Below are 20166 nucleotides of genomic sequence, written 5' to 3' on the forward strand. Positions count from 1 at the left end.
CGAGGACACATCTTGACCCGCACTTGGGGTTGACCTTGGCATTATTTACGGTGTGAAAAGAGGCTTTTATGGTTCGTCTGACTATTCTGCAAATAAATAAGAGCAAGCGGCATATACCAACCAAAGGCAACCCGTATATCATAAAGAACAGCGCTCCTGAATATCGAGGAATGGTGATCAAAGATTTTTATCATCCAGACACGGCAAACTAAAACGCGACCGACTTCCGTAGAAGTTCTCGGGGGAATCCTAGACGAATAAGAAAGAAGAGAGAAAAAGAAAAGCAAAAAAGAAAACCTGAAATAAAAGCCAACAGGTACATGATGTAATGCACGGCCAACATCGGCCAAGTATAGTTTGCGACCTTTCCCCACGAGGTCTTGAATACCTGTCATCCTGTTGTCTCCCCTGTTTCACCTCAACGACACAAACTGTCGTCCACGGCATCGATCCCCTGCAACACACCTCCAGGTAACCAGGGAAGCCTTTCAATTTTTTTATTTTTTTTCCTGAGTTGGTTGGTAAACAAGAGAACGGTCGTTAGGTCGTCAAAATGTCCCTTTGTACATTCTATGTATAGCACACGCTGCGAAATATTCTTCAGAGTGCCGCGCAAACTCCGGAAATGACTGCCAGTTCCAGTGAACTCAAGTCAATGACAGATCTCCATTCAGAAATGGCACTCGTAGGTCCCGGGTGGACGATAGCAAATCATGATATTCGACGCCAGCTTGTAATGAAAGTAAAGATCATCCAATGTGATCCAGAAGTTTCCTGCTTCCGTAGCATGATAGAAAAGATTATAAACAGATTTTAAGCTCGCGGACTAGTCGATTGTCATGCGGCTAGGAAGTTGTGGCTTGACGTCGTGCATGCTGATCGACGAAGTCGCATCCGGTTTCTCCTCATCCCTGGAAGGTGACCTCAAGTGGTTCCTAAGGCCGGCGCCAAAGTTGTTCATGCAGATGAATGCGTTGGTGATGGTCAGAATGATGAGGATGATGGTGAGAACCGCGAACGCCGTGAGCGACCTCGCCGCAGCCTGGTACTTCTCCTTGTGGCCGGGCTGGTAAATGCGAACCAGCTTGAAGAAGAAATACGACAGGGCTCCGAAGTAGAGAACGATGATCGCGCTCATGCCAATCTTGTTTTCGCGACGGACGAAGAAGGCAGCGAAGAGCAGGATCGCAATTGTGACAGGAATAGCCACGAGCGTCAAGCGGAACTCGGTGTCGGTCGTCTTGTCGCGCACAACGACTAGGAACTGCACGGTAAAGCCAAGGAAGAAGAAAAAATCGAACTTGAGCAGTGCGATGTAAATCTGCGGGGTGCAAGTTGTATTAGTAAAATGTTCAAAACAAAGCTGTAAGTGTCAGCAAAACACATACCTGGTAGTGCAAAAAGCGTCGCTTCATCCTGTAATCTGCGCCAATTTGCTTCAGAATGTCCCATGCGAACTCTTGGTAGAGTTTCCAAGAGATGAAAGCCATTCCTAGAGTGCAAACCGATACGATGACTGGGATTGTAAAGAGCAATGGGCGACAGTCATCCCATAATTCTTTCGTGGTTGTCAACAAGATCCCAGCGTTTTCGAGAAGGACAATCGCATCGTGGATTTGATCGATCTGGATGGCAGTGTACACCATCATGGCCAGATTGGCAATGCAAACACCAATGACTTGAATAGTGTTCTTCATCCTCAGGGCGTCCCAAACCAGTACGAGCATGTACAGGAAGCCAAAGATGAAGAGCGTGAGGAAGGTCGGGATCGAACGGAGGGGTGCGCCCTCGATCGCTTCGTCGCTGACCTGGTCACCTTTGACACTATTCTGAAACCTTGCAAATACATATCTATTAAAACACGCAGGATTGCACCAGGTCAGTTTTTACAAGTCACAATAGTTCTTGGGAGGGACCTGGTCGTCCAGTCTAGGCGGTAACTCACGATTCGAATATCAGACATATGATGGCCTGGAAAGCGGTAATTGCGAAAAATAGCCGAGGCCATTTTGTAGAAATGAAGCCGAACATGCTGCGAGATTGCATGGGGACAAACGGTTTCTTGATGGCGCTAGTAGAATCGCCGCGATAGTGGTACGTCGACTCGTCGGCGAATGATGACTGTCGGTTGTTGTAGACAGGCTGAGGGAGCTGCTGAGGCGGGAAGCCTTGTGAATATGGAGACCTTGCGTATGCCGGGTCGTCTTCTGCCAGGAGCGACCGGCGGGAGTCTTGTCTGGTAGCCAGGACGGGCTGTTATTGACGACTCCCTGAAGGAGCCGGCGACTTTGAGTGTTGAGGTTAAGCGAGAGACTTTGGAAGAAGCGAGCGGTGCGGCGATGCGGATGCAGTCGTGGCGATAAACAGGCGGCAAACGGGCGATTGTGCCGTTCGGGGGGGATCGGTTGAGAAAATGAAAGTAAAAGAAAGGATGTTCGGACGGTTGCTTGGTCGTTCGAGAGGCTGTGATGGTGTGGACTGAAATTGGGTTCGCTCCTTCGTTAGTTCGGCAGGCCTCGGGTGCGAGATGTTTGTAAGTACTGTAAGTGCAGCACCAAGGTAATTAATTGGTAGGGACTGTAAGGCGGATAGTCTGGGGGAGTTCGGTCGCCGTTGGGATGTATGGATGGCAACTAAGGCAACTAGACCAGTGCTAATTGCAAGTCGGCGGTGCAAGGCGCGGCCGGGTTTTGTGGGGACTTTGTAAACTTCGACAGCAAAAAAAAGGGCTTTTACTTACGCCTCGGGTCTCGGGACGATCAAGTAAGGAGCAAGACGGACGCAACCAAGGAAAAACAAAAAGAAAAGGCCTCCTAGATCTGACAGAGAATAAACAGGGGAGATGCTAAGACTCGCAGACGCAGGGAGTAAGGAAGGGGTCGAGGTTCCGCACTTCACTCAAGGCGGGCTGAAACAGGGAGCGGAGGCGTTGGTGTTCGAGGACAGACAAGGGCGGGCGTGGAATTCTGTAAAGGCAGGCCCCTCTGCTGCAGGTTGCGTAATTACTGTACAGTTTAACGAGGACGGAGAAAAGAGTAAAAGAAAAATAAAAGCGAGAGAAAGAATGAGAAGAATAATAAAATAAACCCCGTTTGGCTGTACTTTAACGGGCGCTCAGTGACGTGCTAGCGCTGGCTTCTTCCTCGCAGAAGACAACACTACTGTACGTGAACCAGGACTAGGTCTAGGCCAATATGCTGCAGACAAATGACAAGCAGTACCGCTGGGCGGGAGGGTAGGTATGGAATGCAGGTGGTGTGTACGTAGACGGTAGGATGTTTGTGGATCTCGCCCTCCACTTGTTGTGCAGTACAAGTCCTAATTTTCCAAGAAACGCGATTGGCCCCAAGTACGCACAAAGCCAGGCGACGTTTTTCTTGGTCGAATAAATGGATTTACAGGACAGCGTAACGAGTACCGTAATCGATGGTAATAAGCATAATGCCATGGATGTCAAGGACTGATGACAGAAAAAGAAAAGTCTCTTTGATTGTAAAATTAATTTCTACGAAGTAGATATTTTCGAGCTGAGATTGATGACTGTGTCGAGCAAGCATACCGCAGTCAACTGCACAGTCATCAACCACCATCAAGCACCAAAGTCCCCAACATAAGACGAGACACTAAACCACCACCCTTGCTATGGAGGTCTCGAGGATCCTGTAGGGCTGGCTGTGTAACTGTCGGATAAAATCTGAATGCCAGAGAGGCAGCACAGTGCATGCACGACAGTGTCAAATAGTAGCCGCGGGATGGCTATGTCACGCACAACCCTTGACGGGTCCTGGAGCGGTTTCTCGGCATAGGAAAAAGGTACAAAAAGGTGGTTGGGCGCGACTCAAGGCATATCTTTTGACAGGAGGGGGTGTCTTGGGTGTGATCAATGCAAGGGTGTTGCGGGGAGGTGTGGCCATGGAGACCGACTACCAGTACCATGTAATCACGATCTTAGGGAATTGGCCATTGCTTGTAAACACCGAGAGCGTTCCGATGATGAATGGGATTCGAGGTTGTGTGAAGTAATTTGTTTGACTTTGTTGAATCTTAAAGTGAATTAATGAACTATGTAGATATATATAGATAACTGGTTTAATTAATGTCAAGTCTCAGAAGAAAGTACATTTGTTATAGACTACGTTCGTGCGTCCCGAATAATACCCTGTTTGCAAGACAACATACACAAACTAATCGGCTCGTGATGATTTGGCATGTCCGTGAGCCGATTCGAGGACAGGTCTGTGTCAAATCCTTCACGTCTCAGGCGGCAAAACACTTCTACCCTTGAACTACAAGATATGAAGTGCATATGCGATAACTAGCTCTATTGTAGGCATGGACCTGGGCAAGCTGGGCTGAAAACGGCCCTGCAAAGCAAGGCTTGGCTTGATCCTAGTGGCAGGCAAAGCAGGCAATCGCTTTTTTTCTTGAGATTTTTTTTCTCCTTTAAACTTCACATGCTGGCTGAGTGTTTACTACTGGTGCCGGCACACGAGCTTACTATAGTTGCTCGGCCGTCGCAGCTATCCGAACATGTATTTTGGCCCGGCCAACTTGCTGGGAACTTGCTGGTCTGGCCTGGTCTCTGAGGTGGTTTCCAGTGGCGCCACCAAGCTGTGCGATGAAGGTTACCAGCTGGAGCCCGTGCAACCGCGCTTCTCCGGCCGCTTCCGCCGTTCTGCATGTGGTCCCGTTTGGCAAAAAAATTCTCACTGCAGCAGGGTTGTCGGCCAAGCTAAACTGTCAAACACCTGACAGTCTTTTTTTGCAGACCCCAGGTTCATCCAGTTTTCCAGTCGCTTCGATCGGAAAAGTGACCAAGGAAAAAGAAGGCTTACCGTAGTAGAGGCAACCAATCCTGCGGGATTTCCTTGCATTTTTACCTTACGGTAGGGTCGTTGAGAAAACCTGACCCGCCGCCACGTTCTCGATCGAGAGAATACGGGGTTGCATGCATTCATTCGCATTATAGCAGAGTGGATAAACTAACAAAAGCAATTCAGGGTGCATCCCATACGGAGACATTAACAAAGAGAGAAAAAAAAAAGCCATTTTTAGATCCCTGTGAGAAAGAAAAATTGACAACATGGACAAATGTGTGCTACCACGCGTACTGCTGGATTTAACTGCCAGAGGTTCATTTCCACGACTCGAGATCCTGCCCGTCGTCCAGGCACCAGTGCCTGCTTTATTTGTTTGATTTTCGATCACTGGTTTGCGATGAACCTGCTAAATGCATCCAGGAGAGCAGGAAATCCAGTACAGAGTAGTATCGGCACTTCATACTGTATCTACTTGTACGGAGGGGTTCCGTCTTGGCATTTGGTTGACGCCATGTTATTATCTGGTCCCCTTTTTGGCCCCTTCTCCGAACCTTCTTAAACTTTGAACCATTCATTCAAGTTCGCCGAGAAAGTCAAGGCCATCATCCCATTTTTCGATGTCCAATCAATCAAACCTATCATCCAACCATCGGTTCCGATGAATTGCTATTAAATCGCGTAGATTTTGATCTGTACATCAGAATACTACACGTAAGAAAGACAGAGCTAACTTTTTTTGCCACAACAAACCCAGCCCCTTGCCTGCATGCCTGCATGCATAGTCAGAAACACAGTCTGTGCTGGTTTCCCCCCCACGGACGGACTCGCCCACTTTTGTGCATTACCACGGTATAGCCGACTACTAGGTACCTTACTTACAGAATACGCCGTACTGTAGCAAGTGCACGTGTACTGTTAGACGCCGAAATTGCAATTCAAGTATCATTGCAGTAGCGAGTTTGGATGTCAAACTCAGCCGCAAGGGATTTTTAGCAGAATTTAGATATCTACTGTATATCTCAGACGGTGAGGTCCGCGCGTGGCTGCACAGTTGTCTTGCAGTGACCTGCAGATTCTGGGCGCTTGCGTTGGCTCGACTGGTGCTTCTTGTTCAGCCAGAGCCTTGGCGCTGCAGCAATATGTGTTTCTGGGGCATGTCCTGGCTGTTTCGACCGAATCGTTAATTGCACAGATTATGATGGACCTTTTTTTTTTTTTTTTTTTTTTCCCAACATGGGGAGGTCGCATACTGGTACCGAGCCCGTCGGTCTAGTTACGGCTCTAATGAGCACGACGCTGTTTAGAAAGAGAGGCCGCTTACGCGTACGTCAGAATCCCCCCCCCCCCCAGAAAAAAAAAATGCCTATTACTCTGGGGACAACCCCGTCGTTGTGGGCGATTAAGATGAGGTCCTTTTTACACTTTTTTTCTCTCTTTCAAACTGAGGGTTTTCAGATTAATTGTCACCGATTTGTGACGTCGTCTTGGAACTGGGTTGACTGGGCTTGGACCTGCGGGTATTATGGCTGTGCACAACTTGGGTGTTGCGGCCTTCCCGCACCTGACATGCTTGGATCCATGGTTGTTGTGGAGGTTGTTGGGCTGTGCAGATATCCACGTGCAATTTTTCCTACTCGCGACCGCACCAGTAGAATTGAAGTGGTATATGTATAATATAGATCTGCAGCCGTAACCTGTTTTGTAGATCGTGGGTAATGTTATACTTCACTACCTACTTTCTGGTACTAATTACTGTGCATATCTAAGTCTTATGGGTGAGGTAGACGAGCAAGCAAGGAGGCAAGGTACGCATCTACTTGGTTTGTTGAATTATGGCATTTAGGGGTCTAACCAAGTCCCTATCCACTTAAGCCACTCCATGGAAATTGGCGAACGCTGATTAACGATCAAAACAAGCTCAATTGGAACGGTATAAATTACTTTTTACAATGCCAACATGCCAGCCAGTGAGGTGGCGAGGCATGCAGTCCTCTGTTCCAATCTCAAACAATGACCGAGGCTGTTCAGTCTGGCTATTCAGTCTGGCTTGACTGGCTTGCCTGGCCAGAGACAACGGCCGTTGGATGGTCTGTTCTAACCGATGGAGAATGTATACAGGGTAGGTAAGGAACTAGGACGCCCCAGCCCAATCGGGCTGCTTATCGGTACAATCGTAAAAAGCTCAACGGACACAGACCCACTCCAAACTTAACTGGTTATAGTGCTCGCCTTGGTGCGACCACCGCGTTGTCCCTCTAATCGCGGGCAGCCCAGCGCGTACGCGTAGTGGCGTTGTAGCTTGAATTTGACGCCGCCCCGAAACCAACCTGTTGCGACAACGTCGATTGCAAGCCGAGAGCTCGGTTCCGTTGTCGCAAAAAGCCCAACACCAACGGAATTCAATCGTATCTATACAGCGCATATTGTCGGATCGGATCGTAAACTAAAATACTTATTGGCTTAATAATTCTCGCCGCCAGGCAGACATGATGGAAATTGATACCGATGAAGATACTTTGCGCCAGCTCGCTGCCGGCGGCTCCATGAACTTGTAAGTTGGTGCTTTGAGATGCAGCGCACGCGGGTTGCCACCTTGCCCTGGAGGCAATCAAATGAGATGCGGCGATGCATACAGAGCCGTCTGCTCATATATATATTCGACCATGGAAGGGACTTGGGCAGTGCGCTAACTGTTATCCGTCGCAGCTCCGCCTGGCCTCTGTTGCTATGCGATATCATCAACCGCCTCGAGAAGATCGCTCAAAATGAGTTTCCAATCCCCGTCATACCCCCACCTCCGAGGCTCACACCACCACCAGAGCCGCGCTTCCTTGCTCCTCTGCCATCCTCGGACCCCATAGGACCGTCGGAACTCAAGAGGGTAGAGCAAAGCAAGGCGCCGAATACGACGGCGGCAAAGACCACTGCTACCGCCGCCGCAGATGTCTTGTCGCCCGGTTCCTCCCAGGAAAACAACAAGGAGAACGCGAACCCAAACTCGAACAAAGCTCCAGCTGCGGCTGACGCACCAGCCGATAGCACCACTACGGCCGCGTCGGCCGTGCCAGTAGCATCGTCATCATCAAGGGCTCCCGACTCCCAGACTCAACAACCTGCTCCTGGCGAGCTGCCAATACAGATACGGCAACAGCTGACTGAAATCACATCAACTCTCACGACCGGCTTCCCCGACCACCCGCCACACACCATCCAGCGCCTGGCAGAGCTAGTCTTGTATCCCCGCCAACATTACCGCTCTCTCCCTTCCTACCTACATGCTGTAGACCGGGTCGTGCACGTGGCGTCCGGCGCCAACATCTTCCCCCTCGCGCCCGCCGTCATGGATCCCCGTGCTATGGCAGCTCTTGCCAATGGTGTGCCCGGAGGTGCTCCTGCAAACTCTTCCGTGTCTCCTTCCACATCTACTTCTTCCACAGTAACCGCTCAGCCAGGTCTCGATGAGCACTTGGGCGGAGCCCTCCTTACGCCAATTCCATGGCTCACAAACAGGCCCGAGAGCGTCGACGGCGCAGACGCTGCCCTCAGTCCGGAACCAGACATGGATGACGAAGATGGGGAACCCGCCGATACTCTCCATTCGCAGCGCCATCCACAACCACAACAGCAGCACAGCGGGTCCGGCCGGCAGCGCCATCAGCAGCGGTTGAGCACCGAGTCGACCGAAACCATAGAGGGTCCTAATGGAGTGGGCCACATCGAGACCGTGTCTGTCTCTGTTAACGGTATTGTCTCGCATGGTGCCAGTACGTCAGCCCTAGCCGCTGCGCTCGGCCGTGGAGGTGCCGAGGCTTCCTCGTCGGCCCTGAGCACAAACCAGCCGCAGCAGCCTGGTGCGGAGGGTATTACCCAGGGTGAGCTGCTGCGTGAGGAACAGCGTGCCGGTGTCGTCCCTGTCAGCCAGGTTCAGCGCAGTAGAGAAGCTGCCCAAAGTCGAGCAGCAGCTGCTGCTGCCCCTGCTGCGGCGGAATCCTCTGGCTCTCCCGTCGGGTCCACGCCTACTGAGCAGGGCGATGAAGAAATGGACGATGCCGTCGGGGAAGCTGACGAGGCAGCCGGCGCGGGTGGTGCGGAATCCGAGGATGAGGTGCCGCACGTCCGTGGACCGGAGGAGATTGGGCTGGCGGACACAGGACCGCAGGCCGCAGGGACCAGCATTCCAGCGCCCGGTCAGACGGCACCCAACCTTGCTCTCCAGGACCTCAACGTGGAGGCAGCGATGGGACGGCCAGCAGACGAGACGCGAGCGGCGTCGGCGCCAAAATCGCCAGCCCGTTCAGAACCAAGCGACGTGACTCTAGACTCGGGAGATGAAACGCCGCGGGAGGGAGCTTCGACCCCAAAACGGGACGCAGAGGGTGAGCCGGCCTCGGGAGGCGAGCCCCCCGCCAAGAAGTTGCGCGAGAGTCCTCAGGAGTCCGGTAAAGACTCGGAGGATGGGGAAAAGCCCGCAAAGGATGGGGCCGAAGGAGTCGAGCCCGTTGGCAAGGAATAGTAGTCATACCAAATCCAATATCCTGAGCAGGTCTTACCTTGTTCTGCCTTGATGGTATTCAAACGCTGCGTGTCATCCTGATTTGAGAATGTTCTCGGGCCTGGTGCAGTCGGAAGGGCCATGCTAGAGAATGGGATGTTGCACGCGGTAGCTGAAAATTGTGCAGATTTTTCCGACGATTATTTCTCATGATACCTATCCATAAATGGCGGCAAAAGCATGCATTGTGACTTGGGGTTATTCGTTTCTTACGATGGTAACTTAATACATCTTCGCCGGCTCCTATTCGCGGAGTATTATGCCGTGGTCTGTCATGCTTACATCGCGGTTTAGACTCGAGTCTAATCTATCTGCTTGGCGGTACTTGATGTGCCTGTCACTTACGCCCCGGGTACTGAATAGCCCTTGGCAACATCAATATTAGAACTTCTCACGCGCAAAGAATCAAGGAACATATCCGCTTGTTAGCTGCAACAGCCGTAGGAAGCCAGCAGTCTGGCATTCACCCGGCCTCTTAAATTGGGACGATATCTGTCGTCTTGCGTCTAGATGAACCCGCGTCGCCAAACAAAGCAACACCCTTCCTGCCTGTTCCAGCAAGGTAGCAGTATCAATTTCTCTCGAAACCCGAACGCCAGCACCAAGCAAGTAAACTCCTGCCAACACAAATGCAAGGCTTTGTGAAATATCAATCGCGTCAAAAAAATAGGGAATTATCATTCAAAGATTCAAGAAGCCATGGCCTCATCAGTGCAAAACACAAACACAAACAAAGCCAAGCCACCGGTTTTTTCAACGGACATCCTCCTCAATCCATCAAGACTGAGATATTCTCGCGAGAAATAGTACTCCGCTGCATCTCATCTCTCCTGACACGGTAAAAGGTGTCGCAGAAATCGGAGCACTGCATCGCGCGGAGAAAGGCCTCGTCGTGCGTGATTACGATGAGCTGAAAATTTGACTGTGCCTGGCGTGCCTGGATGATGTTGTGCAGCGACACGGCGAGGCTGCGAATGTTGGCCTCGTCGAGATTTGTCGTTGGCTCGTCCAGGGCGATCAGGCCACAGCTGACGCCAAACGACTCGGCCAGCGCCAGGCGGATGATGATGCTTGCCAGGACCTTTTGACCTGCCGAACAGCGGCCACGCATGTCCATTTCCGTGTCTTGCTTCACCATGCAGAGGCGGTAGTTGTAGGTCCGGCGTGTCGTGGAGGCAGTGGCCGACGTTTCGACCTCGGACCGAATGAGAATGGTGTCAATATCAGTACCCTGGTATGTCGACCGCCACAGCTCGTCTGCAATGCGGTTCACCTCCTCCATCTTGAGGCTGTGGTAAGACATGATAGCCTTCTCTAGAGCGGCGCTGTAGCTTCCCATGTCCTCAATGGCTGCCTTGGTCGTCTCCACCTTGATGTGAGCCTCGCGAAACTTGAGCCGTGCATCGCTGTAGTCTTGCTGATACTCGGCCACTCGACTGGCTTGCTCTGCTTTCTTGGTCTCGAGAGTACCCTTGAGCACATGAGATTTGCCAGAGAGATCGTCGAATTTCATCTTGAGCATATTGGCCTCGCCATCAAGACGTTCCCAATCCTCTTGTGCGTTTCGGTCCTCCAAAGCTTCAATCTCCTTCTCTAGCTTGTCGACGATCCTCAGAGTCCGGTTATAAGCCAGATTGTCCTGAATATTCTTCTTTTTGCGATCGCTATTGTCAGCTTCTTGCCGTAGATTATTTATCTCGGCTGTAAGCTTCGTAATGTCACTCTCCATCCTTTCAAGCGACTGCTCAAGGTTCTTGATTGTACGGTCGTTGGCAGCAGCCAGACCGGGTCCTCCTCTGTCCAGGTAGTCTTGAATATCGCTGCTCAAAGACTTCAGTTTTCCCACGGTTTCTGCAACCAGGTTCTTCTGCTCTGTAGCCTTCTGGAGTTTCTCTCGAGCGCGACCAACCTCCTCGTCGCGGATCGATTCTGCTTTGAACAAGTTTTGTTCTAGATCTTCCAGCTCCTTGGCGCCTTCGTCCTTGGTTTCCTGCATTTGGTCTCTTTCGGTCTTCAGAGACTCTATCTGCTTGATGAGATCGTTCTTTCGCTCAACCTTCTGGTTGAACTCGGACAATTTGCGCTGCAGCTCACTCTTGTTCAGCTCCAGCTGGGAAATTAAATCTTTCTTCCTTTGACGATCCGCCACAAGCTTATTCAACTGGAGGCTTAAAGCTCTCGTCTGTTCCGAGTTCTTCACTTGAGCTTCCTGGATCTCATGTGCACTGCGGATGTTGCCACTGGAGCTCTGCTGAGATGCCAACCTCTCGATCTGCTTTTCGGAATCGGCAATTTTTGCCACGGCATCCGTGATGCTACGGACTGCCTTCCCCATAGATTCGGTATCAAGACGCTTGTCTTCCAGGGCGCTCATCTCTTTATCCAAAGTTTCTTGCTTTCTGATCATGGCTTCTTTTTCACTCTCCAAATCCTGGAGCTTCTCCTCCAGGGGTGGGAGCTGTGCCTTTGTCCTCTGGTAAGTGTCATAATTCGTACGCACTGCCCTTAGGATGTCCACTTGTTTCCTCAAGCGCTGGATATCGGCGTTAACAACTTCCTTTTGGGTCTGGTCCAGGTTCTTGACAATTTTTTGAACCAACTTTGATTTGAAGAACTTGTCAGAATCTCCAAACGAACGCTCGCATAGGGTGCATTTGTTATCGCGCTCCATCTTCTTTTTTGCCTTTTCGTAATACTCCGCCAGCGCATCAAACAAATGCAAATCGGTCTCCGCGACACTCAGGCTCTCTTGCAAGGAAGCCAGTCGATCAAGGTAGGTATGGACCGGGTGAACGTCATCGTCTTCATCCTTAGACTGCATCAAGGCATCGCAAACCGCCTTCTCAGCACGCTCTGTGTCCTTGGTAGTCTTTGTGACCTCTTCACGAGCGGAGGATACCTTGTAATCGAGCTGGCGGATCTCTTGCTGGGCCTCGTCCACGAGGCTTTTCTTGGCAGAAACAGCGGCGCTCTGCTGGTCTAGAATTTGTTGATAGACTTTGCCGATGGTTTCAGGCTCGACAGGACCTCCTGCTAAAGCGGCTAACTTGTCGCCCCACGTCGCCATGACTGATTTTAGATAAACGTTTTGGTTTTCTGCTTCTTTCCTGCGGAGGTCAAGCTGAGCTCGCTCGGATGCCAAGTGAGTGCACTGTACAAGCTCGTTGTTCAGTCGCGAGGCCTCGCCCTGGAGTCGGCCCAAATTGTCATTCGCCTCATTGATCTCGTCATCCAGCTCCGATTGCTGCAGGGCGTTGTATGCCTCGCGAAGCTCGGTTTCCAGCTGTGTTGAGTTAGAATCTAAAACAGCTTTCGCTCCATCATCTACATGTAGATCGCCAACAGAACGTTGCAGGCCCTTGAGGCGCAAGTCAATGTCAGAGATTCGCTTCTGGGCTGAATCGCGCGCTCTGTTCAGAGATTCCCGACGAGCAGTGAGATCAGCAACGGCCTTTCCATGTGAGGTCTTGAGTTTCTCAAGCTCCTGGTCATATACCGCTACTTCGCGCTTTTTCTCGTCGAGAAGCTTCTGGACACGGTTCTCAAAGCTTTTCACCTGAGCCTCTGTCAAATCTCCATCAAACCCCCGGATGCCGTGTTGCTGAGCAGCCTCCTTGACCATGCTGAGCCGAGCCGATACTTGACGGTCATGATGCTCCTTATCAGCGACATGCTTTCCACGATCTGCAAGCTTGTCCTGCAAAGATTTTCGCAGTGCCCCAAGATCTCCTTTTAGTTCCGTATACTTTGCCGTCTTTCCAGTCGCATCATCCTTCATCTGCTTGACCTTGTCTGCATACTGAGAAAGTGCTGCTTCAAGTTCTTCTTCGGAATCAGACATTCGCTCTATGGTTTCCAATAGCTCATCGGCCATTTGCTTTCGCTCCTCATAGAGAACCTTTTTGTTTTGTAGATCGGTCACGATGCCGAAGAAGCTGTTTGCCTCCTGTCGCTTTGTCGCCTCTTCTTTGCGGTATTTGTCCATCTTATCCAACGTCGTCTTGTACTTCTTTTCCAGTTCTGCAATCTCGGCCTCAAGGACCTTGATCGCTTTTCCGTATCGCTCGCCCTTCTCCTTGTCTTGCTTCGAGGTTTCTTCTAGGTTTTTGAAAATTCGAAGCTGCTCGCCGTGTTTTTTCCGCAATAGCTTCAAATTATCTATCGCCTTGGTGTACTTTATTGCCTCGAAAAGCTCATCAAACTTCTTTTTGAGGACCGAGGGCTCGCTAAGGGGCCATAATGAGTCGTCTTGATGGCAGAAGATCACGTTCTCGAGGATTGCTGCTGGCACACCCATCTTCTCAGGTACCATCTCGTCCAGTTCGGCGTTTTTCTTGGACAGGCTGACATGTTCGCCATTTGTCTCAACTCGCAGAGTGCCGTCGATTGTTTTGACGTTTAGCTTCTTCTTTGCCTGGGTTACCTGCAAGCTCCGGGTTACCACGAGCTGTTGGCCTATTGTAGAGTAGAAGGATAGCTTGACCTGGGCCTTGATTACGGATTCGCCAGCCAGCTAAACACTCAACATGTCAGTGAAGCCATATCCCCGGTGTCTCTTGGTGCCAAACATTCAAGGCAGCAAGTCCGATTTACCTTAGGATCATGCAAAAATGCACCGCCCTTGCTGTTTGGCGGCTGCTCGCCGGTTGTGGCATACTTGAGGCATTCAATGATGGTTGTCTTGCCTGATCCATTTTCACCAACGATAAGTGTGAGAGGTGTATTAAAGGTGACAAATTGCGCATTGGTAGGGCCAAAGGATCGGATTCTGCCAAAGCCGGTTCAGAGTCAGTTCGATCTCCTCCATGGGTTGAAGGGAATAAGTGACAGAATGCTGCCCACCCTCTAACTCCCAGCTTCTCGATTTTGGCTACAAGATTCCGGGTTAGAATTCCACCAGACTAATAAGAGCAGTCGATTTGATACGCACACCTGAAAGCCACTCGATTGTTAGCACGGGAAAACATGTTCAACAACGTCCATTAAATTCATAGGCACACACATCTTGAGAGGGCAAAGCTGATGGCCCGCCCAGAGCCACAACTCTCGAACTTTGCGGGCTCTAGTCTGGATCGAGCTCGAGAGCACTGCTTAAATTAATCGGTTCTATCAAAGCCCAAGGGTTATGTAAATGACACGATTATTCGTAGATAGTATCGACCAACCCTGAGGCGCCAGAGGCAGACGTGATGATGACGTTGGTTTGGCAAAGACGCGAGGATTCAACCAAGCGCGTCTGCCTTGACACGGTCTCACGGGATCTGGTCCATGATGGGTCCCGCAATCCACTTACGAAAGTGGGCCCGAGGAAAAGTCCTTGGGCATCAAGATTGCAATACCGATATATTACCTAGTACGTACCTTACCTACCTACTATGTATGTAGCCCCCCCCCCCCCACCAGCCTATCTTACCTTGGTAATGATCGACTTTTTGAAGTTCCACCTCTCCAGGCCCGCCCGGAGCATATGCTCCTGTCATCAGCCAAACTAGTGAAACAGATAATACCCAATCTGGGAATTAATTGCCACTGTTGTATACAGGAACTGTACCGGTAAACACGAACTTTCAACCTGGGGAGCCCAAGGTACAGTGTCTTTGTGGCCAAGGTGGCTTACGAATTCTGCTGGACTGTGAACACCAGATGCTGCGTGATTTTGATAAGACTGTAGCATTTCTTTTCTCCTAGTAAAGCCCGCCAAGGCAAAAGGATCAAATAAAGGATTTGTCGGTAAAGGCAAGTACGAAGTATAGTCCAGTTTAGCGCATGCGGCAAGCCGTGCACTGCGACGGTCCGTTTGCCTGTAGCGCAGCGGCAAAAGCACCAGCGCGAATTTTACCGGCATCGACAGGGCCAACCATCTATTTCTGTGCAGTGGCTTGCACCTCCCGTATGTTGGGCACCAAGAGAAAAAAGCCAGAGCCCAGTGGCGAAACCACCGTAAGGTCAGGCAAGGGGCTTTACCATGTTAAAGATTAGTAATTAACAAAGAATAGCATCCCAAACCCGGTTCCCAGGACCAGGTAAAAGATAAATCTCGACTTGCGGCAAAGCGTTGGACTCGTACCGAAAAAAACAACCCTGTCGAACCCACCCATGCGCGTGACGTTTCGATTTTTGGGAAATCATTTTGCTGCGGGATGCGACGTTTTCCTCTCATGCCATTCGCGGACAGCCTGCCGAGCTCTTATGGGGTGCCACCTACGCAGGAGGCTTGTAGCAGGTGCAGGGGTTTGACTAGGTGTCGACTCTCTTGATGGCGCCCCGCTTTCTTTTTTGAAGGCAAACTTATTGAATGAGAGGCACTGTAGGACTACTTTGTATCAGAGCCGTTATCTTGATCATCACAAGGTCTCTACACAGTAAATGGGCTATTGGCCAAACGTATCAGGTACCTTGTGAACCTTAGTTGAGGTATGTTAGCAGGTCGTTAGGTAGGTACCTCATGGTAATCGGCAAGATTGCCGTCTGACCTTGGATTTGGAGTAGGGTAAGGTAGGGACCGCATCCCTTCCCCTGAGCTGGCCTGCCTGGACAGGATGGAAGCTTGCTCGGCCGAGCCCTCATGGCAATCACCCGCAGCACGAGGGGACTGGGATCGACATTCGACAATCTGATTCCAGCCTGGACTGGTTACAGCGTTTGGTGTCACCAAACCAAACATTAAGACAGGACCTATTCAGACCTACTGTACACACGCCACCCCGCCTTATAACCTAATCAGGGTCCTTTTGGTTCTGGCCCCCCAGGACGACCACAAGCTTCCATGTGTCTACTGTGCGTGCCTGCAACGACTTTCTTGAGCTGACTTGAATTGGATCAAACAAAAATGCCTTTGTGACCAGCGGCGTCCAGTCTCCATACATACTATACTATAACTTGGCAATGTTAGCACCCGGAGAGCCGGGTCCATTCCACTTTTCCCGTTGGTGCCTCCTCCCCGCGCCCGGATTGACTTCTCCCCATAGCTCTTGTGGTTTTTCTCATGACCGCAGTTGCTAGACTGCGGTCTTTTCGGGGTTATTCTTTTATTTTTCTTACATTCTTTCCTTCCTGTTTCTTTCCTTCCTTTTTGATTGTCCTTGAGCGCTGGACATCCTATACTCCTCGCAACTCTCCCAACATTCATTAACCCAGTCGGCACTCGCTGAGAAAAAAAGAAAAGAAAAAAAAAACTTCCGCCATAGATACAGCTCCCCATCGACCTTTACCATCACAAGGTGTCGGTTGCAAGGTCATGGCTCACCGGCACCAGCAGCAGCCCTCGGGCAGTTTGTTTGGCTTTGTGAGCCCTATGGATATGCAAAGTTCCCAACCGCCAGTATCGCAGGTATGTTCAAAAACAAATTATTAATGAGATGGGCGTTGTTTCAATTTGGCCGCCTCGTGGAAGCATCGTATTCTTCATCCGATGCACATGTCGGCCGCTGGTTGTTGGTGGTTGGTCGGCTTAAGTTGGCTGCGTTGCTGGCGACCCTAGCTAACACTGTGATTGCGACCCTGACAGGATAACAGCGCGATGAGTCTCGTCGACCCCTCAATGCTCTCACACTTCGACACACCCATGCAGATGTCGCTCGAAGGCGACAGCAACGTCTTAATGGCCGCGCAACAACCCTTTCAACGCCCCATCGCTTCCAATTTTCCAACTTCAGGCTCCCCGTCCGCATCTATATCATCAATGTCGCAAAATGCGCCAGGCTTGGCAGCACGACCCCAGGCGCGACCTGGCCAAATCAGCAATCCGTTGCTTCAAAACCACCACCAAGCAGCAGATTCGGGGTTTTCGCTGCCCAGTCCAGACGAACACGCATCGCCCATGTCTGGGGCTCTGACAGTCGCGTCAAAACAGAATTATGGCGGCATGCCACCACCTCCACAGCCTTCATTGCAACAGCAATCGGGTGCGCATGGTCCGCCAGGGAGCATCGTGACCGAGTACACCAAGAGGCGAGATTGGGCCGCGCGAACCGCTGAGGAGCTCGCGGACCTTCAACAAATCCTGGATCAGGACGGCCGCATCAAGTATGTGTCACCAAGTGTGACAGCGCTTACAGGCTATACAAAGGACGAGATATTAGATGTATTACTACAGGATCTGATCCACCCAGATGATGTCGGGGTGTATCTATCCGAGATGCATGATGCAGCGGCGACTGGCGGAAGCCTGCGCATTTACTACCGACTCAAGAAGAAAGACGGTACTTATGGGGTTTTCGAGTCAACTGGTCATGCTCATATCGCAACTGCTCGGTTCTCGACAAACCCAAATAACCAATCACATTTCCGCCAGGCCGTTTTCCTTATGTCGAGACCCTACCCAACGAAGAACGCCGAACTACTAGACTCATTCTTGGAGCACAAAATTGAGAACGAGCGCTTGCGTCGTAGGATAGCAGAGCTCCGAAAGGAGGAATATGAAGACGGGGGCGAGGATGCGCAGAGGAACTGGCCTGACGGTCGGTCAGAGATGACATCCGAGGATGCAACAGTATCTGTCTCCACGGGCACGACGCCACGGCATGCACAGCAGCAGGTTCGCCACAGCAGTTTCGGCGATGTCAAGGGTGTGGGCGGCGTACTTCCCACGGATGGCAAACTTGGCAACGCGGTCTCTGGTATACTGAACAGTGCATTAACACGCGAGAACCTCGAAGATTCGACCGCACGCAACCGACAAGACTCTATCAAAGACAAAATGATGCGCTATGAGGGACACTCACACGCCGAGACGATTGAGATGTTGACCGGACTGCGTTATAAAGAAGGGGAACGGACCCACGGCTTCACATCACGTGACAGCAACCCGACATTGACCAAAGGAGATGCGGGGATTGCAATACCTATCGATCGGGATCCCAGGGTGGGAGCTGACAAGAAGAAAAAAGTCAAAGTGGCCGAGGAATACGTTTGTACGGACTGTGGTAGGTGTCCTCTTTGGCCCTGTGGCTTCATTACCTTGATATTGAAATACATGTGCACGTCGGATTGTCGCCGAGACCTATTCCAGGCCACACATGATAGACCCCTACCTTGATGCGTAGCAGTGGCTCACTCTCCTGCACTATAATTAGGTACACTTGACTCTCCCGAATGGCGAAAGGGGCCCAGCGGACCAAAAACGCTTTGCAATGCATGCGGACTTCGCTGGGCCAAAAAGGAGAAGAAGCGGAACCCGAAAACAGGGAGCGGCAGCGGGTCAACACCTGCCGCTGTAAGGCTCGTGGAGCAATAACTGATAATATTTACCACTACGTGGCCTTTGAGTATTAGGTACCCATCAAACATTCAGAGGAAACGATATTCTTCATCTTATTCTTCTTCTTTTTCTTACTTTTCTTCTTTTGATCTTTAGCCAGCGGACCGGTAACGACATGTAGGAAGTACACGAAGGGATCACATAAAAGGGCATCAAGGGGGGGCGGGATCACTCCTGAAATTGCGGCGTTCAGGCAGCAAACATAGAGCGGCGTGGTATATTGTACTCGGCTCGTAATCGGACGAGTTGTTGGTACAATGTCACTCGTACCTCTTTTCTACCAAGACTTGGATATGTTCTTCTTTTTTTTTATTCACCCGCACTATGTTGTTTCCATCACTTCATTTGGATTCTGGGACACTTTGTGTTTATTACTGTTTGCAAGATACCCCCGGCTCGAGGTACGGGTAGAATTTATCAGAATTAGAATCTGTACAAATGGTTCTCATTTCGGTATCGGTCGTGATCGCTACATGTATGCTTGCCCGAAAAACCTTGCCCAAAAACCCGCCGGACCCCTTTCCTTAAGCCCCTGAAGCTCTGTGCACAACAACAATCAGGTTGCCATAAGGGTTGTAAGTTAACTATCTGGTAATAATATTGGTTCCAGAATCGATACGGTTTTGCCTGAGCGTGCATAGTAGAATATCGGACAAACAAAAAAAGAAAAAGAAAAAACCGGCACTTCTTAGAAAGCCAGCATCAGTGGTGTGTAGACTAACGGTCGACTACCCCGCCCACGATAACTTTGGCAACCTCTCGGGGTTGGCAGCATAAGGTTCGTGGAGCCGATGGGGGAAGTCACCCCCGGAAATGGCAGCAACCAACATGGACTATTTTAGTTGCAATAGGCTTAGCGGACTTGGTTGGGTCTCTGGGGGTACTCCTAAGTTTGCCTGCTCTCAAGAGACTGACAGACAACAGTTCGTTTGCTCGGCTACGAGTACGTGCTCATCACGGGAGCTGCCGTCTTGGCGTTCGTCTCCAGCTAGATCTAGGTGTCAGGCCCGGGGGTATCGTCGGCTCCCTCGGCAGAGATTCCCAACAAGCGTCGAGGATCCCCAATAGGGCTGTAATTGGTATTCTCTTTTTGAACATAGGCAACACAGCATTTATCCGTAAGCGAGCCGTTGCTTACAGTTAGCCAACCGGATTATAGCCGGTTTTCTGCTAAAAAGGCCGTGGGGAGTCGGGGGGAGAGATGGAATGGGTTCAGTTGAGGGCACCTTTTCAATTTCAGGTTGCCCAGATAGCGTACCTACAGACTTTGTGGGGAGTACGGATGGGTATTCCGTCAAAGCTATGGAGAAAAAAAGGGTAAGATAAGGTGAGGACGGGGTATTATTGATTAGACTTAGCCTGGGGTACTACCTGCCCCTACAGTAGGATGTACCTTCCTACTGTGCCTAACATGAAACTAGGTAGACTAGTTCTAGTTCCAGTTCTAGCCAGTTAGGTGGTATCTACAGAATTTATGCACCCGACGGCAGGCAACTACATGCGGGGCAAGTTCGTGTCCTTTTGATTGCAAAGTG

The 20166-nt window shown here is 50.7% G+C and overlaps 6 protein-coding genes across 6 annotated transcripts; 4 read left to right on the top strand and 2 right to left on the bottom strand.

Annotated features, from left to right (window-relative positions):
• MGG_04519 (uncharacterized protein) lies at positions 1-3193 on the bottom strand. The gene is made up of 3 exons (XM_003713519.1): positions 1946-3193; positions 1389-1851; positions 1-1321 (listed from the first exon to the last, which is right to left on the bottom strand). The coding sequence occupies exons 1-3, from the start codon at positions 2044-2046 to the stop codon at positions 827-829; spliced, it is 1059 nt and encodes a 352-aa protein (XP_003713567.1). The 5' UTR covers positions 2047-3193; the 3' UTR covers positions 1-826.
• Positions 3194-4530: 1337 nt separating this feature from the next.
• Positions 4531-4752, top strand: MGG_15543 (uncharacterized protein; the record flags this gene model as incomplete). The annotated part of the gene is made up of 1 exon (XM_003713520.1): positions 4531-4752. The coding sequence occupies one exon, from the start codon at positions 4531-4533 to the stop codon at positions 4750-4752; it is 222 nt and encodes a 73-aa protein (XP_003713568.1).
• Positions 4753-6430: 1678 nt separating this feature from the next.
• Positions 6431-9908, top strand: MGG_04520 (uncharacterized protein). The gene is made up of 3 exons (XM_003713521.1): positions 6431-6625; positions 6738-7371; positions 7527-9908. Exons 2-3 carry the CDS (start codon positions 7307-7309, stop codon positions 9331-9333), a joined length of 1872 nt encoding a protein of 623 aa, XP_003713569.1. The 5' UTR covers positions 6431-6625; positions 6738-7306; the 3' UTR covers positions 9334-9908.
• MGG_11387 (DNA repair protein RAD50) lies at positions 9778-14561 on the bottom strand. Its single transcript, XM_003713522.1, has 4 exons — positions 14373-14561; positions 14215-14242; positions 13966-14140; positions 9778-13885 (listed from the first exon to the last, which is right to left on the bottom strand). The coding sequence occupies exons 1-4, from the start codon at positions 14374-14376 to the stop codon at positions 10142-10144; spliced, it is 3951 nt and encodes a 1316-aa protein (XP_003713570.1). The 5' UTR covers positions 14377-14561; the 3' UTR covers positions 9778-10141.
• A 2048-nt stretch (positions 14562-16609) lies between these two features.
• Positions 16610-18607, top strand: MGG_04521 (white collar 2; the record flags this gene model as incomplete). Its single annotated transcript, XM_003713523.1, has 3 exons — positions 16610-16702; positions 16880-18296; positions 18447-18607. The coding sequence occupies 3 exons, from the start codon at positions 16610-16612 to the stop codon at positions 18605-18607; spliced, it is 1671 nt and encodes a 556-aa protein (XP_003713571.1).
• Positions 18608-19069: 462 nt separating this feature from the next.
• Positions 19070-19851, top strand: MGG_15544 (uncharacterized protein; the record flags this gene model as incomplete). Its single annotated transcript, XM_003713524.1, has 3 exons — positions 19070-19106; positions 19556-19607; positions 19791-19851. The coding sequence occupies 3 exons, from the start codon at positions 19070-19072 to the stop codon at positions 19849-19851; spliced, it is 150 nt and encodes a 49-aa protein (XP_003713572.1).
• Between the last annotated feature and the right edge of the window lie 315 nt (positions 19852-20166).

Source organism: Pyricularia oryzae, chromosome 2, assembly GCF_000002495.2.
Source record: "Pyricularia oryzae 70-15 chromosome 2, whole genome shotgun sequence".
NCBI lineage: Eukaryota > Fungi > Ascomycota > Sordariomycetes > Magnaporthales > Pyriculariaceae > Pyricularia > Pyricularia oryzae.

Excerpts from the sequence above, each read along its gene's own strand:
- MGG_04520 (XM_003713521.1), top strand. The coding sequence starts at position 7,307 with ATGATGGAAATTGATACCGATGAAGATACTTTGCGCCAGCTCGCTGCC. Across the intron at positions 7,372-7,526 it reads GCCGGCGGCTCCATGAACTT|CTCCGCCTGGCCTCTGTTGC; the intron begins GTAAGTTGGTGC and ends TATCCGTCGCAG.
- MGG_11387 (XM_003713522.1), bottom strand. Across the intron at positions 14,141-14,214 it reads GAGAAGCTGGGAGTTAGAGG|AATCCGATCCTTTGGCCCTA; the intron begins GTGGGCAGCATT and ends CGGCTTTGGCAG. Across the intron at positions 13,886-13,965 it reads CATTTTTGCATGATCCTAAG|CTGGCTGGCGAATCCGTAAT; the intron begins GTAAATCGGACT and ends TTGAGTGTTTAG.
- MGG_04519 (XM_003713519.1), bottom strand. The coding sequence starts at position 2,046 with ATGCAATCTCGCAGCATGTTCGGCTTCATTTCTACAAAATGGCCTCGG. Across the intron at positions 1,852-1,945 it reads ATATGTCTGATATTCGAATC|ATATGTATTTGCAAGGTTTC; the intron begins GTGAGTTACCGC and ends GTGTTTTAATAG. Across the intron at positions 1,322-1,388 it reads GACGCTTTTTGCACTACCAG|ATTTACATCGCACTGCTCAA; the intron begins GTATGTGTTTTG and ends TGCACCCCGCAG.